The sequence below is a fragment of the Leucoraja erinacea genome, chromosome 8, assembly GCF_028641065.1.
Source record: "Leucoraja erinacea ecotype New England chromosome 8, Leri_hhj_1, whole genome shotgun sequence".
Taxonomy (NCBI): domain Eukaryota; kingdom Metazoa; phylum Chordata; class Chondrichthyes; order Rajiformes; family Rajidae; genus Leucoraja; species Leucoraja erinaceus.
The window spans coordinates 57,927,434-57,945,468 of NC_073384.1; the positions used below are offsets into that span (position 1 = coordinate 57,927,434).

Here is an 18,035-nt window from a genome sequence, read left to right on the forward strand (position 1 = left end):
ATATGAGGGGGAACTTCTTTACTCAGAGAGTGGTAGCGGTGTGGAATGAGCTTCCAGTGGAAGTGGTGGAGGCAGGTTCATTGGTATCATTTAAAAATAAATTGGATAGGCATATGGATGAGAAGGGAATGGAGGGTTATGGTATGAGTGCAGGCAGGTGGGACTAAGGGGGAAAAAAAAAAAATTGTTCGGCACGGACTTGTAGGGCCGAGATGGCCTGTTTCCGTGCTGTAATTGTTATATGGTTATATGGTTTATACATTTTGGTTTCACCACGTAGAAATTACAGCTGTGTTTACACATAGTCCCCCCATTCAGGGCACCATAATGTTTGGTACACATGACTTCACAGGTGTTTGTAATTGCTCACCTGCGTTTAATTGCCTCCTTGATGCAGGTATAAGAGAGTTCTCAGCACCTAGTCTTTCCTCCAGTCTTTCCATCACCTTTGGAAACCAAAGTTGTGCCAATTAAAGACAAAAAAGCCATTATGAAACTGAGAAGCAAGAATAAAACTGTTAGAGACATTAGTCAAACCTTAGGCTTACCAAAATCAACAGTTTGGAACATCATTAAGAAGAAAGAGAGCACTGGTGAGCTTATAGTAATCGCAAAGGGACTGGCAGGTCAAGAAAAGCCTCCACAGCTGATGACAGAAGAATTCTCTCTATAATAAAGAAAAATGCCCAAACACATGTCCGACAGATCAGAAACACTCTTCAGGAGTCAGGTTTGGATTTGTCAATGACCACTGTCTGCAGAAGACTTCATGAACAGAAATATAGAGGCTACACTGCAAGATGCAAACCACTGATTAGCTGCAAAAATAGGATGGCCAGGTTACATTGCCAAGAAGTATTTAAAAGAGCAATCACTGTTCTGGAAAAAGGTCTTGTGGACAGAACAGAGTGATAGCAAGAGCAAAGTATGGAGGGGAGAAGGAACTGCCCAAGATCCAAAGCATACCACCTCATCTGTGAAACACGGTGGTGGGGGTGTTATGGCCTGGGCATGTATGGCTGCTGAAGGTACTGGCTCACTTATCTTCATTGATGATCCAAATGCTGATGGTAGTAGTATATGAATTCTGAGGTGTATGGACACTTCCTATCTGCTCAAGTTCAAACAAATGCCTCAAAACTCATTGGCCGGTGGTTCATTCTACAGCAAGACAATGATCCCAAGCATACTGCTAAAGCAACAAAGGGTTTTTCAAAGCTAAAAAATGGTCAATTCTTGATTGGCCAAGTCAATCACCCGATCTGAATCCAATTGAGCGAGCCTTTTATATGCTGATAAGAAAACTGGGGGACTAGCCCCCAAAACAAGCATAAGCTAAAGATGGCTGCAATACAGGCCTGGCAGAGCATCACCAGAGAAGACACCCAGCAACTGGTGATGTCCATGAATCGCAGACTTCAAGCAGTCATTGCATGCAAAGGATATGTAACAAAATACTAAACATGACTACTTTCATTTCCATGACATTGCTGTGTCCCAAACATTATGGTGCCCTGAAATGGGGGGGACTATGTATAAACACAGCTGTAATTTCTCCATGCTGCAACCAAAATGTGTAAAAATGGCCTTTATTAAAATCTGACAATGTGCACTTTAACCACGTGTGATTTTTTATTCTGTTACAAATCTCAAATTGTGGAGTACAGAGACAAATAAATAAATGATGGGTCTTTGTCCCAAACATTATGGAGGGCACTGTATTAATGCGTAAGGACAAATTTGACTGTTTTGCAGTTCACGACAGGAATAATAACGTTATTGTTCCATGCTGTGGGATAGAGGGTATAACGGTATAAGCCGTTATATCCAATGTCAGTCCTATTTATAAGGGAAACAAGTCTCTCGGTGAATCTAAATGTTTAAATCCGGCTTATTCTTTCCAAATTGACCCAATTTTAGTGGCTCCATGCCAATAACATTCTTGAACAAATCAGCTTCTATTGGCAAGTTGTGGAGCAAGGTCAGAAATTCTCATCTCCTGTTCCTTTTTGGGAAGAGGCGGTGTTGTGCCCTTTAAACCGAGGGCGGCCAGCCTGCGTGACTGAGTGGATTCTCGGAGATTCTTTCTTTCCTAAATGATAAACCAAGGCACGTGACTGAAAGTTGGCAAGCGCTTTCCACGAAGAAAATACTCATGACAAAGTGAAACTGCCAAGACCGCTTTTAGTTTTACAATTACACCACCGCGAGAGAGTTTGGATGAGCAGTGATCGATGGCAGTCGGCGCGCTGAACTTCTGTCCCACTACATGACATGTCCCGGCTCTCGACACCAGTTCCAATGGGAACTCCGGCCTCTTGAAAGCATGCGACGCTGAACCCTCTCCTTTTGCAATCGCTTAACTGCTGTGTTTACAAACACGTCTGATTATTTGTGTGCCATGTCTGGGTTAGAGTCTGTAGAGTTCCTCGCTCACAGTTCAGCCAACTGCAGCGACACGGACCAGGCGTCTCAGGTCAGTAGAAAGCCCCCCTCTTTACACTGTATGCAATGCACTGCTGCACGGGCCACTTCTCACTGCGTGTTGTAAAGCAAGATCTGGTATTTGGACTCTAGGGCTGTGGGACGGAGAAGAAGAAACTTCGAAGAAGGGAAAAAAACAGAATTGCTGCGCAAAGAAGTCGGAAGAAGCAGACCTTGAAGGCAGACGAACTACACGAGGTATAGTGCTGAGACACAGATCCAGCAGTGAGTGGCTCGATATTTAGTAACACGATTTCCGGACAATCAAACGCGCAGACTACTATATTGAATATTTTAGATGCTACCAATAAATGCTACCAGTTAAATCTCCCTTCTGAGATAGTAATTAATATGTTTCCATATTAGTTAACCTCTGAAGCTGGAACACTGCTTCAATTTAAACACTGCTTCAATGTAAATCTAATACGGTTAATTATATCTACTGGCCCAATAGTAAAACTGGGACTTCCTTTAAAAAAAAATCCTGCACGGTGTGGGGAATTTTCTTGCATTCAATTTGTATGCGGTATGGCTGTACATTTCCAAATCATGAAAGTTTCGGTAGGAAGACATTAAATACACATTCTGCCAATATTAGTTTGCGTTATGTGCTAGGTTCCTTCTGTTGTGAATATTGAATATTATAGTGGGAAAAGGGGAAATATAACGGGATCTGGGGGTCGTTCATCAGTCAATGCAGGTAAGCGTGCAGGTACAGCATGCAGTGAAGGAAACGAATGGCATGTTGGCCTTCATAACAAGAGGAGTTGAGTATAGGAGCAAAGAGGTCCTTCTGCAGTTGTATAGGGGGGTTGCACGTAAGGTCACTGGGTCATAGGGCTTGACGCACGGAGCCGCTCAATCCATCTGGAGGACATCGGTCACTTCCTGTATATGTTATTAATGCTAGAAACGCGTACTTTCCTGCCTGTTAAAAACCGCCAAAATGTTGAATTTTTGCGCTGTAAAAAATTGTGGGAGTCGGGGTAAGCGTGAGAGAACTTTGGAATTCCAAATTATCGCGTTTGCTCACTGCATTTCATCAAGTAAGGCATTATTTGTGTTTTTTCTTGATTCCTTTGGTATCTAAAAATTCTCAGAAGTGATAAATCTGGCTGTAAATTTTTCTTCAGATGCGTTTTCATTTTGTATGTAAAAACCCACTTGGGAACCATGGGCGATTTACAAAAATTACAGTCAGATTTATCACTTCTGAAACTTTTTAGATGCCAAAGGAATCAAGAAAAAACACAAATAATGCCTTAGTTGATGAAATGCAGTGAGCAAACGGCCAATGTTCGCCAAGCACTCGGGCTGTTGTTGTCCCTTCAGCTCTCACTTCTATCTACCGTCATTTCTCCTCACTTTTGGAATTCTGAAGTATGCTAAATGTCTCACACGCTTATCCCGATTTCCATAATTATTTACAGCGCAAAAATTGACAATTTCAGCGGGTTTTAACGGGCCCGCTACGCTGGAAACAATGGTAAGTGCCTACCTGCAGTTCATCGCGTGTACTCCACTTGGAGTAGTGTAGCAACAGTACGGGTCATGGGTCGTGACCCGACTGCCGTGAAACCTTCCTATAGGGCCCTAGTGAGACCACACCTGGACTATTGTGTTCAGTTTTGGTCCCCTAATTTGAGGAAGGACATTCTTGCTATTGAGGGAGCGCAGCGTAGATTTACAAGGTTAATTCCCAGGATGGCGGGACTGTCATATGCTGAGAGAATGGAGTGACTGGGCTTGTATACTCTGGAGTTTAGAAGGATGAGAGGGTATCTTATTAAAACATATAAGATTATTAAGGGTTTGGACACGCGAGAGGCAGGAAATATGTTCCCGATGTTGGGGGAGTCCAGAACCAGGGGGCACAATTTAAGAATAAGGGATAAGCCATTTAGAACGGAGACGAGGAAACACTTTTTCACACAGTTGTGAGTCTGTGGAATTCCCTGGCTCTGATGGCGGTGGAGGCCGGTTCTCTGGATACTTTCAAGAGAGAGCTAGATAGGGCTCTTAAAGAGAGTGGAGTCAGGGGATATGGGGAGAAGGCAGGAACGGGGTACTGATTGGGGATGATCAGCCATGAGCACATTGAATGGCGATGCTGGCTCAAAGGGCCAAATGGCCTGCTCCTGCACCTATTGTCTATTGAAACCGGAGATGACCACAACTATAATTGGTTTCGGACTAGCCAAAGTGGTTAGGGAATTTCCCAGGCACTCATATTCATGCACATCATAGAGCCTAAGTGATTAGGAGTCGGATTGCTTAAAATGACTATGATGTGAAAAGTTTGCCCATTTTTTCATTGACCACAACTTGGAAAATCCCACAGAAACTCAATGTGAACATTTATCACAGGGAGACAAAAATGCTGGAGAAACTCAGCAGGTGAGGCAGAATCTATGGAGCGAAGGAATAGGTGACGTTTCGGGTCGAGACCCTTCTTCAGACTGATGGGAAGGAGAAAGGAAGAGGCGGAGACAGTAGGGTGAGGGTAAGCTGGGATGGGGAGGGGGAGGAGGAGCAATACATTTAGATTTATCACAGGTTGATCACTTGGCCAGTCCTTTCTGTCGGTTAAAAAAAGGTGATTCAACCTAATCCCACTGACCACAACTCTTCTCGTGCACATACAAGTATGGTTTAAACATGACCATTTCTGACTCTACTACTTTTCAAGTAGTGAGTTTCAGATCCCTATAACCCTCAAAATAAATTTAGATTTACCTTCAAACCCCAACATCCATTTTCTCAGCATATGGAGGAGGAGAAAGGAGCAGGGTGACTAGGGTTGTGGGAGATGGAGGGAAAATGCATATGCACCAAGGTGGGGAGGGGCACAGGAGAAAGAGAGTGGGGGTAGGGGTGTATTTCCCAAAATTGGTAAATTCATTGTTTATGCAATTGGGTTGCAGGCTACCAAGAGGAATATGAGGTGCTGTTCTTCCAGTTTATGTGTGGCCTCGCTTTGGCAATGGAGGAGGCCAAGGACAGAAAGGTCGGTATTGGAATAGGAAGGGGAGTTAGAGTAGTTAGCATCCAAGATACCCTTGTTGGACAGTCAAATGTTCGGCAAAACAGTCACCTAGTCTCTGCTTGGCCTGGCTGATGTAAAGTAGCATAGTGTAAAGGTTCAAAGAGGTGCATGTAAACCTCTGCCTCACCTGGAAGGGCTGCTGGGGCACCTGGATGGAAGTAAGAGAGGAGGTGTAGGAACAGGTACTACATTTCCTGCAGTTGCAGGTGAAAGTGCCAGACGGAAACATCGTCTGTCCATTCCCTCCACAGATGCTGCCTGACCCACCGAGTTCTTCGAGCACTGTGTTTTACTCAAATCTCCAGCATCTGTAGTTCCCCTGTGTCTCCTCCAGCACTTTTTCTTTGCTCAAGATTTCAGCATCTGCAGTTTCTTGTGTCTTTTTTGTTTGTAATTGACTCTTTATGCATTGGTTGCAAGCAGGTTTTGGCTTTAGTTTAGTAGAAGTACAGTGCGGAAACAGACCCTTCGGTCCACCGAGTCCGTACCGACCAGCTTTCACCCCATACACCAGTCCTATCCTACACACTAAGGACAATTTACAATTTCACCAAAGCCAATTAACCTACAAACCTATACGTATTCGGAGTGTGGGAGGAAACCAGTCACCCAGAGAAAACCCATGCGATCACGGGGTGAATGTACAATCTCGGTACAGGCAGCATCTGCAGTCAGGATCAAACCCAGCACTCTGGCACTGTAAGGCAGCAACTCTACTGCTGTGCCACAGTATTGTCTTTTCTGATTCATTTCTCATGCTTGAACTATTTATCAAGAGCTGAAGACATCTCCAAAGCTAAGCGCTCTATTTGGCAGAGAAATGTAAATGTTAATTGTTATAGTGCTGTACTATCATATCTGAAATGTGTTTTTTTCCACATGACGGTAACTATGATGAACACATTTTTTTGAAATGTATGCTCTGAAAGTGATACTGATGATGGAATATTTTCCCCCTGTTTGCATCTATTTGTCATTTCAAGCATTTACAAACATGGAACAGCATGGGGTTAAATGTAAAGTTATGTTTAATCTGTCCTTTAATCAAACGTGAACCATCTCTGTTTGAATTATATTTTAAAATGTTAGTCTGAGGCATACATCTTGCACTGTTTAGTGTGACAAAATGCTTGAAAGTTTGCTCGATATACGAGTGCATTCCCTCAACTTAGATCTTAAACTATCGAATCAGATTTTTTTCTTCAAATTCATTGCAATGTCATCAACCTGAAACTTTCCATCGTTGCAACGTGACCTGTTAAGTCTGCAAAATATTCCTTCTATTTTTATTTTTCATTGGTAGCACCGGCAGCATTTTATTTGGTTAGTTTTAATATTTATTGTACATCGACTCTTGTCGAATGATGATATAGGATCTCGAGGCATTCGTGCAATAAGAAAATGTCATGCTGGTGCAGAAGAAATCATAATTTAAAAAAACAAGCAAAAATCGGCATATGCTGGAAATCTGAAGTAAAAACAGAGGATGCTGGAGCGGCTCAGCAGCTCAGGCAGGATGTGTGGAGAGAGAAACAGAATTACCATTGTAGGCCGATAACGTTTTATCAGAACTGAAAGGTCATTGACCTCTAATGTTCTCTCTGTTTCTCTCTCCATAGATATTGGCTTCTCACTGAGTATTTCCAGCATCTTCTGTTTCCATTTGTCATCTTATAGGTTGGGACATGTGTTTATGCAAAGCTTACTCTGGTGCCCCATTTAGCTGTATGCCACAGAGCACTAAGTCATTATAGTATTCTTCATCTTGAGTCCAAATACTCACAGGTATATGTTCAGCCCGCACTGTTATGCCGGGAACTTGGCTTGTATATTCTCGTTCTCCACTGGCATTCCCACAATGAGCCTATAGCTTAGTGGAGAGGCTATCTGTGAGGGCTGGCAAGAGGCAGGCTGTGGGGCAATGCATTCACACCATGCTACAATGTAGGACAGTGATGGACCCTGGCTGGCAGAGTGAGTAAGTGTGGCCGTTGTTGGGGATGACAGTACATGTGTCATGTGTTGATGGATCATCTGGATCCTGTTGTCTCTCATCATAAGTTCATGAAATAAGTTCATAAGACACAGGAGCAGAATTAGGCTATTTGGCCGATCGAGTCACGGCTGATCTATTTTTCCCTCTCAATCAACCTTCTCCTGCCTTCTCCCCGAAACCTTTTACACCTTTACCAACCAAGAACCTATCATTCTCTGCTTTAAAAACACCTAATGACTTGGCCTCCACCATCTGTGGCAGTGAATCCCACAGATTCACCATCCTCTGCCTAAATAGATCCCTCCTCATCTTCATTCTCAAGATATGTTCTTTTATGCTCAAGCTGTGCCCTCTGGCCCAAGGTTCTCTCACTCCAGGAAACATTCTCTCCGCCTCCACTCTTTATAGATCTTTCATTATTTGGTAGATTTCAAGGAGATCCCCCCCCAGTGGGAATCACCTTGTGGACTGGATGTGATGGAAGCACCTGTCTCCCCCTCTCTTTGTTTAGCTGTACAGTACTTCTAAACCCAGAGATTTATCTGTGGTAACAAACCCAACTGTGTCCCCCTGACCATTAAGTTTGTTACCACAGAGAACTTTTCTGGGGCTGAAGGAGAACGGGATGGTGTGCAAGGGGAAAATCTATGCAGTAACGAAAGAGGGGGCAGTCAGCAGCTTTCATCACAAACAGCAATTAGCACCGAGAGAGTCTGTATTATCCAAGCCATCCATCACTGCAGGTGCTGCCTAACATAGACTGCACTCACTTGAGCCCTATATCTTAGTCCTGGGCAGCTACACCTCAGCTCTGACAAGCAATCGCTGTATTGCCTCAATGGTTCACTCACAAAGAACCATGCATATAATTGTTGCAGGAGAGTCAATGTGTAGCCGACTCCTCAACCAGGTTCCCTGCAGAGCACTCTGTTGGCAACACATCTCCACACTTGTTTAGTTTAGAGATACAGCGCGGACACAGGCCCTTCGTCCCAATGAGTCCGAACCCACCAGCGATTCCTGCACGTTAACAGAAGCCAACACACAATAGGGAACAATTTTACACTTATACCATGTATACAAACCCAAGCTATATGGCAGGAACAGGGTACTGATTGGGGATGATCAGCCATGATCACATTGAATAGCGGTGCTGGCTCAAAGTGCCGAATGACCTACTCCTGCACCTATTGTCTATTGTATAAGCCAATTAACTTACGTCTTTGGAGTGTGGGAGAAAACCAAAGACCTTGGAGAAAACGCACGCGGTCACGGGGAGAATGTACAAACTCCGTACAGGCAAGTGCCCGTAGTCGGGATCGAACCCGTGTGTCCGGTGTTACAAGCGATGTAAGCCAGCAACTCTACCGCTGCAGCACAGTGCCGCCCTGATGCAATAATAATACGATTCAGCACTGATTTCACTAAGGCTCTTGTTGCAGGGAACACATCCTGAGCATTGAACAAGTGTATATTGCAATTTGGTGTTGGCCTTGATGCTGACATTGAGTGTCAGAAATGAAAATAAACTCTATTTCCTAGGGCTGACAATCTTTGCCTTGAAAAACAAAGTTTAGCAAATGATGACTACATATTTACAGGTTAAACAATTCCTTTGAAGTTCACTAAATCCTGTGGTTTAATTTTGATAAAACAGGTGCTTGGGTAAGATGACTGCAAATAATGCACCAGCCACAATCATGTGCATTGACTGAAATAATTTAACACTTATTTAACACTTAAACAGCGCTTATTTAGCATTTATTTCAAGAGGGCTTGTATACAAACACTGGTATGTAATGTTGAGCCTCCATGATGAAGGTTTGACACGCCCCGACGCGAGGTTCGATTGTCAGGCACGGGGGAGCTGACACCCCCCCGTGCAGGAGCTGATCACCTCTACCGTGGAGGGCCCAAACACCGCCACTACGGGAGTCAAGATCATCCCGTCAACGGAGGGCTCGAGGCCCTCGACCGCGGAAGAGCTAAGGGAAGAGATTGAACTTTTTTTTGCCTTCCATCACAGTGAGGAATGTGGAGGAGTCACTGTGATGGATGTTTATGTTAAAATATGTTTTGTGTGTTCCATCGCTTTGTATTTGTATAACTGACTTAGCAAATGAAATTCATCATATGTTGCAAAACATACTTGGCTAATAAAGTATGATTGTGATTGTGATGTTGGCCGGTGTGGGCAAGTTGGGCCGAAGGGCCTGTTTCCACACTGTATCACCCCATGGCTCTATGACTCTAGGTAAGTGCTTCACCAAACAAGTGCTTCACTTCCCCCAAAAAATCTCTTTATACAGATAAAAGTGAGCCCAAAAAACAGTTTGCAATCCAGAGCTACAAAATTGCTATTACATTCAATTCTTGAAAATACAGAGGATCCGATTTTGTGTGAAGATAGACACATAAAGCTGGAGTAACTCAGCAAGACAGGTAGCATCTCTAGAGAGAAGGAATGGGTGATGTTTCAGGTCGAGACCCTTAAGGGGCAATCTTTGGTTTAAACCAGCATCTGCAGTTCCTTCTTACACACCCTATTTTATGTGTTAACTTCCTGCAAGCATAGAATGTGTCTTCCCCCACCCCTTCTTCCCACAAATGAATACTGCCAGCAAACATCTTGGGGAATGTGCACTTGTTAAAATGCCTTTATCCCAATTAGGGTTAGCACTAAATATAAACCCCCCAAAGAGAATTTGACAAGGTTGATTTGTTAGGGGTTTTATTCTCCAGGGTCCTGAACATGGGTGCTGCATTGTCAGAGTGCTGCATTGTCATTGTGTTAAAAAGTTAAAAACCAAGGATCACTTCTTAGGTCACCACCTGAAGTAGACCTGTGGAATTACTTCAGATATTAATATCCCTAATCTGGTACAATTAATAGGCTGCTTCAAAAGTTCTTTAATTTGTAATAATAACCACAAAGATAATGAATGGGATATAAAATATTTGGGGATTTTCTGAGGTGGTGAAAGACAATTCAGTTTTTGCTTTTCTCATTTTGTATTGAATAATGGTAGTGTCATTTCTTGGCATACTCTGCTGCAGTTAAGAGTGTTACGTTATAATATTTTTTTTACTGATCTCTCTTCTGTACCTCCTTCCTCCCAGCTGATCAGAATAGCAGTGGCGGAGAGCAAATGTTCAATGACAACTTTTAAAGGACATTTATGCAGATATATATGTGGATAGGAAGGGGTTAGAGGGCTAAATGGGACTAACCTAATGTGTCAACTTGGTCAGCATGGACAAGGTGAGCTATTTCTGTGCTGTATAACTCCATGACTATAACAGAGAATGAGTTATTTTCCTACTCTCAGGAGGAATGAAGGTCATGGAATTTTTATAAGAAGAGTAAATTGTATTATTCTGTCATCAAATGAAACTCGAAGTCTAAAATAAAAACAGAGAGTATCCAAAGTTATTTCCCTTCTGACTTTGACGCCCTGCAGCATTTTTACCTGTTGCATAAAAAGAAAAGATAGACAACGACTGACTGAAAATCCATGGGGCCTTACCATGGGTAAGTAGAACATTACTGAGAGACCAAATTAATATCCTGAGCTACCAAACACATATTATACCATGTGCACCTACTCCAACCTGCTAAAATAAATACCCCGTCACACATATTATGAGCACACACATTGACATCGAGCCCCAATACCATTATTACATCAACCCCCACCTCCTACCCCTCAACAAGCTGGAAGCAGTACACCCTTAAGCTTGTGCCTCTGTAAAAAATCCACATCTTATTTCCCAGCTCCCTTCCATTGCCCATTTCCCACCATCCTTTCTGAATTTCACACTTCTGGGCAGGTGTTTGTATTATGCGACCTAACAAAGATTCATTATTGCACAGAAAGAGGCCATTCATCCCATCAAGTGAATGTCAGATAAAGCTAGTTCCACCATGGACTGTAAATCCCAGTGTCGTCATTTCTGGCTCAGCCTACTCCGTATCCAGCCCCCTGGATTTTCTGAACCCTTGACGTAGACCCCCAATTGGGTTAATTTCTGGGATTCAAAGCCAAAGAAACTCGACATTGCACAAACCGATCTATTAATAATCCTAGATTCAATGAACCCCGATGCAGAAATTTACGCACATGTTCTGCTTATTCTGCTTATTCAAATTTTTTTAGAAAAATCTCTTCCTCTTTCAGCTTTCACAGTCTTTTCAGCTCTCACCAACTACCCCCTCCTTGTCATCTCTCACCATGCTTGTTTTAATTGATTGGATAAAACTTTGTCTGCCTGAAAGTTGAAATGCTTCTTCTAATTTCTATCTACATTCATGATTTATCATAATTATTCGACAAGTCTGGGCAATTCAATTGTGACACTTGCATTGAAGGGAGGTGTGCCCCATGAATTGATGCCCCAGAAGGATTTCACCCCAAACTCTTCTGGTTTTGAACTCCGGCACTGTTAGATTGGATTCCCAAGTAGCATTGGTGAAGCTAATTTTATGCTGCATATTCTTTTAGCTTGCCCACTATTTAAAAAAAAAAAAATTGGTTTGAGTTCCTCTTCTTTAAGACTTGTTTTTTTTTTACACAGGAATACGAAGGGCTGGAACAGGAAAACATTGCTCTAAAAAGGGAAATAAGGAAACTTAGTGAAGAAGTGAAACATTTATCAGATGCTTTGAAAGATCATGAAGGAGTATGTCCAATGATACACTGTACCATGAACTTTGTCACATCACCAAGACCTCACTCTAATGTCATCACCAGCTGTCTATCATGCGAAGGCCAAAGTGGAGTCTCATAGATGATTTAAGCATTGAATTTTTAAATTTGATGTTTCTTTTAATGAAAAAATTGGACCTATAGTTTAATTTTTAAATGTTTCTGATTCTTGTATGCAACCTGGAGAGTCCCGAGAACATTATGCATGGACCATATCGTGACCCACATGATGCTGCTAAGGCCCCGTGTATTGTTTGACCAAGTATAAGGATATAGACGTTGTAAGTTTATTATTCCGCGAGTACATTCTGCTCAGTTTAAACTCTACCTGTTGAACAGGAAGGAAGATTCTGAAAATGTACAGCTTTTTATTTTGGACAGTTTTAATGATACATTTCTCACAAATCAAATTCGCTATTCCCAAAATGTTCATCAATTATCTGACTGAAACATGATACATTGAGACCACTAGTTCACAGAGATCTTAATTTGAAGCATGTGTATTCAGAAGGAGACCAAGAAACAGCAGTAATTAGGTGCACCATATAATAAGAACTTTGTTGATTACAAAGTCGGCTTTCTGAAGGAAATCATTCTAATATTTGTTTATTTATGTAGTGGTCAACTTGAAAGATTGTTCTTCCTCATTAGCTAATTGGTCAATATCATATTGTTACTTTAAGTAGCATAGTATTGCTCAGTCTACAGTGCAACACTGATAACTGAACAGTTACATTTTGTGACCCTCTGCTTTTGGAGCCTTATGGTGTTTCAGTTCCTGTAAAACATGAGGGAAGCAAGCCATAAGGATCCTGCACTGAATGAAGTAATGACAGAGCTGTCTCTATACAGCCGAGAATTATTCAGTTTTTATTTCATCAGAGATGTTAGTACGGAGCATCCCATCAATAACTCTGAGAAGTGATGCTACCTTTGTGTGAAGTAAATTATTTCCTTCGATTGGTTTACTTTCTGACTTAAATGGACTCTTTTCATCTTGCTTTTTACTCTAAAGTCTGACATTACTGGAAGCATGTGAGCCTGATGTCATGTTGTGTTATTACCATTGAATGACCTTACATGATGATCCACCAATGTCCTAGAAACTTGCCATTATTCAGTTGTCCTGTAATGAACTACACAACACCCAGTCCCCACCCTAATGTGATAACCCATTAGTCATTTAAAACATTCCTGTACTATTTAATGTAAATCAGGTGACACTTCTGTTTTCAAAGTAACACAATGAAATTCAAATGAGTTAATGAAGTGTTCACACAATGGTATTTAGATTCATGGAGCTGGCCAAGTTGGCATTCTAGCCTAGTACCATTGCCTGCATTTAGCTCACATCCTCAGGACTCTTCCTATCCATATATTTGAATTTTGAAAGTTGTAATTATATCCACTTCAATAGCTGCCTCTTGCAACTCAGTCCAGACACAGACTACCGTTTGAGTGAAAAAGTTGCTCCGGAGGTCTCTCTTCAAACTCTCCCAACTCAACTTAAGCCTATGCCCTCTAGTTTTTGAATCCGCTTCTCTGGAATAAAGGACTGTGAGGGTTCACTTTATCCATCCCCGTCATGATTTTGTGCACTTCAATAAGGTCCTCCAATGCTCCAAATAAAAAAAGTCCAAGCATATCCAACCTTTCCCTATAACCCATGCCAGGTAATCTCCTAGTCAATCTCGTTTGCATCTCAATGATATCTTTTCTATAGCTAGGCGACCGGAACAGTACACAGTAATCGAAGTGGTCTCACCACCAACTTGTACACCTATACCATGATGTCCCAGGGCCTGAGTGATTAGCAGATCCATACCATAGAAACTGTTATGTTTCAATTGATGGTTTAAGATTTGAAAATATTTAACATGCGTGAATTTTTATTGTGACCTTCTTCAGATTACATTGAATTCTGTGGGTTTTTTAATGACTGTATACTACGTAATGACCTCATGACCTTTTTAAATTAAAAACCGGAAAAAGTATTGATATGGCTCAGCTGCTTCCAATCAACATGTTAGCAAGTGTTTAAATGATACGAAAAACTGTTACAGTGAACTGACAAGATTCATGCCCTTTCACCACCTCCCCATGAAGCTACTCTTAACATCAGAAATCCCGCAAATAAAAGCAGGGTGGAAACTTGATTCACCTTGGCTTAAATACCTTTACGTTCTGATGGAAGAGATCATCCTGACTTTGGTTATAGATGTATACATACACTAAAGTTTACTTTGATCAATAAGAGCACGCATTTTTCATATCTCTGCACGCAAATAAAACTCTCCAAATATAACGTGAACAATGCTGCCCACAATAAATATGTTTCAGCGGTTATTTCTGTCTTTTCCAATTTTATATATAAAATATATTTATAACCTCATTTTGGCTTTTTGCAATGTCTTCAACATGTTTCTCAGCACTTTGATTGTTGTTTTGTGTGTCAATCATTTTAATCTTTGAAGCATATTGGATCCCGAGAAGTCTTAAACCAGCAGCAACGAGAAGTGAATGCTTCCTCTTGTGGGAGAATCTAGAACTAGAGGCCACCATTGATGATAAGGAGTCACTCAGTTAAGACTGGTATTTTTTTTCTCATACCTGTGGGTTGCGAGCCTATGGAACTCTCTTCCTTATAAAACAGTGGGACAGAGTCAATATTCTTAAGGCAAAGGTGGACGGGAGTTGAAAGGTTACCAGAAATGGGCAGGAATGCAGGCCTCATGTGAGAGTCAGATCAGCTCTGATCTTATAAAATGGCAGAGCAAGCTAGCGAGACAGAGTACTTACTTACTCACTTACTTACTTACTTACTTACTTACTTACGGCCTATTATGCCTCCTGGCATGTAGGGCAGCGACGAAGGTCCTCTACTCCTTGTAGATTCCTTCAGTTGCTGTTTCCGTAACATATTTGTTTTACGAGGCAGGGTTGTTAGCCCTGTGCTCAACCTCCAACCTGGAGGACCAGTGGATCGCTCTTCATCTCGCCTCTACCCTTCGACCTGTCCAGCATGGGAGACCCTAACAGGAGACAAATCTCCCGCTGGCATAGCTCTAGGGGTCACTGAGACACACAAGCTCCCCGCCTACGACAAGGTTGCAGTCCAACGGGGGGAACGAGACAGAGTGATCTACCTCTACTCTTTGCTCGTGAAAACCTGCCACATTTCACTTTGATCCACTTCCAATGACAGAAATCCAGAAATATTGAGGCTAGTATCTCACTCCCAAATATTTGCTAACCGTGTCTCTGTCGTAAATATACTCCAAAATATGTCTCGTGCATGGAACCTGATAAAGCTGCTTAAAAGACTCCAAAATCAGGGGCTGTGCCCCTCCATCTGTCCAATGCAACCAGCGATCAAACCCTTGGTCTGTTGCTGAGGTTCTGTAAAGCACCAATCAACTTGTCCCCACACATCTTGTGCAGATTTCTTTGTCTGCCGCAGGCTCTGACCACAATCGTGCCAGACCATAAAAAAACCCTAAAACGTGTGTCCCATCAGCTGAGGCTAGCCGGTTAATTTTTCACCATGTATAAGTTCTTGAGAGGAATAGATTGGGTAAATGCATAGCGTATTTTACCCATAGATGGGGAATCCAGAACCTGAGCACATGGGTTTATGGTGAGGAAGAACAGATTTAATAGGAACCTGAGGGGCAACTTTTTACATAAAGAGTGGAATGAGCTGAGGCCGGTACTTTCTCAATGTTTAAGAAACATTTAGACAGATACATGGATAGGGCAGGTGGGACTAGTGTAGATGGGCATGTTGGCCAGCGTTGACAAGTTGGGCCTGAAAGGCCTGTTTCCACGCTGCATGTTTCTATGCTTTTAATTCAAGTACAGTGATCATTTGGAGCTTGTAATCTGGACTAATTTCCAGGTGTTGCATCTAAACGAGCAAATTGGATAAATGTTCAAAGCAAAAGAAAATGAAGACTTTGGAGGGTGGTGTTGCAAAACATGTGGATCGCTCAAGTAGTCGATAAGGACCTGAGACAAGAATAAAGGACAAATAATCCATGTGTACAAGGTTGGGACCGATGCTACTGGAAGTGCCAATTTGATGGTGTATGTTAGGAGTAGGAGAACTCAAAGCAGATGTTGGAACTGCATCTGGTTATCTGCTGACCAAAGCCCTATGAGATAAATTTCCAGTCATTTCCAAGTAGATACTGAACATTATTTGCTCAACTTAATACAATCTACATTGTTCAGTATTTAAAGATCATTTATGTATATGTAATTTGCAATAATTTGACTAAAAATTACAACTGCAAGTTACAAATACAGTGACATTTGAACAATAATCTTTTATGTCCACAACCTTGTAACCATAGGGTTAATTTTAAAGTGTTCTTCACAATAAACAGGTACCTTTACCTCTAAATGTAAAGGCTTTCTGATGATGGATTATTTATCTGGAATGTTAATTGTGTATCTATCTCCCTTCATCATATTCTTATTATTCCATATAATCTTAAGGTTATTGAATTAGATTAAAAAAACAACGATTACTTTCTTTAAACATTCAGCAATAGTTTAATAAAGATTACATATTCTAACATAGCCAGTACTGCACATCAATTTATCTTAGGTCATAAAATGGATCAAATAGTTATAAATAATAAAATGCGTGGATAGATGTTCATTCATTCTGGCATGAGCTTCCATATACCAGATTGATTCAGTCTGTGAATTCTTTGAGTATTTAAATCCAGATGTAGCTTTCAATGATGTGTTTAAGAAGGAACTGCAGATGCTGGAAAATCGAAGGTACATAAAAATGCTGGAGAAACTCAGCGGGTGAAGCAGCATCTATGGAGCGAAGGAAATAGGCAACGTTTCGGGCCGAAACCAGGTCTGAAGAAGGGTTTCGACCCGAAACGTTGCCTATTTCCTTCGCTCTATAGATGCTGCTGCACCCGCTGAGTTTCTCTAGCATTTTTGTCTACCTTAGCTTTCAATGATATTCTGTTGGAATTAACTTGTGAATTTTGAAATCTATGTAATGTAAGAGTACTGATTGCAAATGGTATTTCAATTTCCTGCATCTTTTCAGTTAAATGTAAAACTGTAATCTGGGGATTTATTGTACATGTATGAGTCCATGACGAGTCTTGGCTATTGCAGCTTCACTAATCTTCAAGAGCAGCAGAATAATTTCACTGATCTATTCCACGAAATGTTAATTAAATCTGAACTCTACCTGCCAGGGAACTCTGAATAGTGTTAGCCTGATGCTGTTATTGATGCATTTTACACGTAAGCAATACTGTTCTTTATTGAGGCTTTGGAGAGCATAACTACACATGAGATTTATGATCCCATGCTTAATTAACATACATTCATAGTTGTTGACAGAATATTCATTGTCTTCCCTGTAGTTCAAGACGTCTGGCATTGGCACCTTAAGGCCAATATTTATTGTTATATCAGGAATTGATATGCGGAATCATAGTTTAGTTTGTTTTTAGTTTGTTTGCAGATACAGCGCGGAAACAGGCCCTTCGGCCCACTGGGTCCGCGCCGACCAGCGATCCCCGCACATTAATACTATCCTCCACCCATTAGGGACAATTTTACATTTACCAAGCCAATTAACCTACAAACCTGCACGTCTTCGGAGTGTGGGAGGAAACCGGACATCTCGGAGAAAACCCACGCAGATCACGGGGAAAACGTACAAACTCCGTACAGACAGCACCCATAGTATAATGTGGATAAATGTGAGGTTATCCATTTTGGTGGCAAAAAAAAGGGGGAAGCAGACTATTATCTAAATGGT

General features: G+C 41.7%; 1 protein-coding gene across 1 annotated transcript; it reads left to right on the forward strand.

The window, feature by feature from the left end:
• Positions 1 to 926: 926 nt before the first annotated feature.
• On the forward strand, positions 927 to 15,988 carry batf3 (basic leucine zipper transcription factor, ATF-like 3). The gene is made up of 3 exons (XM_055639772.1): positions 927 to 2,476; positions 2,578 to 2,682; positions 12,102 to 15,988. Exons 1-3 carry the CDS (start codon positions 2,402 to 2,404, stop codon positions 12,312 to 12,314), a joined length of 393 nt encoding a protein of 130 aa, XP_055495747.1. The 5' UTR covers positions 927 to 2,401; the 3' UTR covers positions 12,315 to 15,988.
• Positions 15,989 to 18,035: the final 2,047 nt, after the last annotated feature.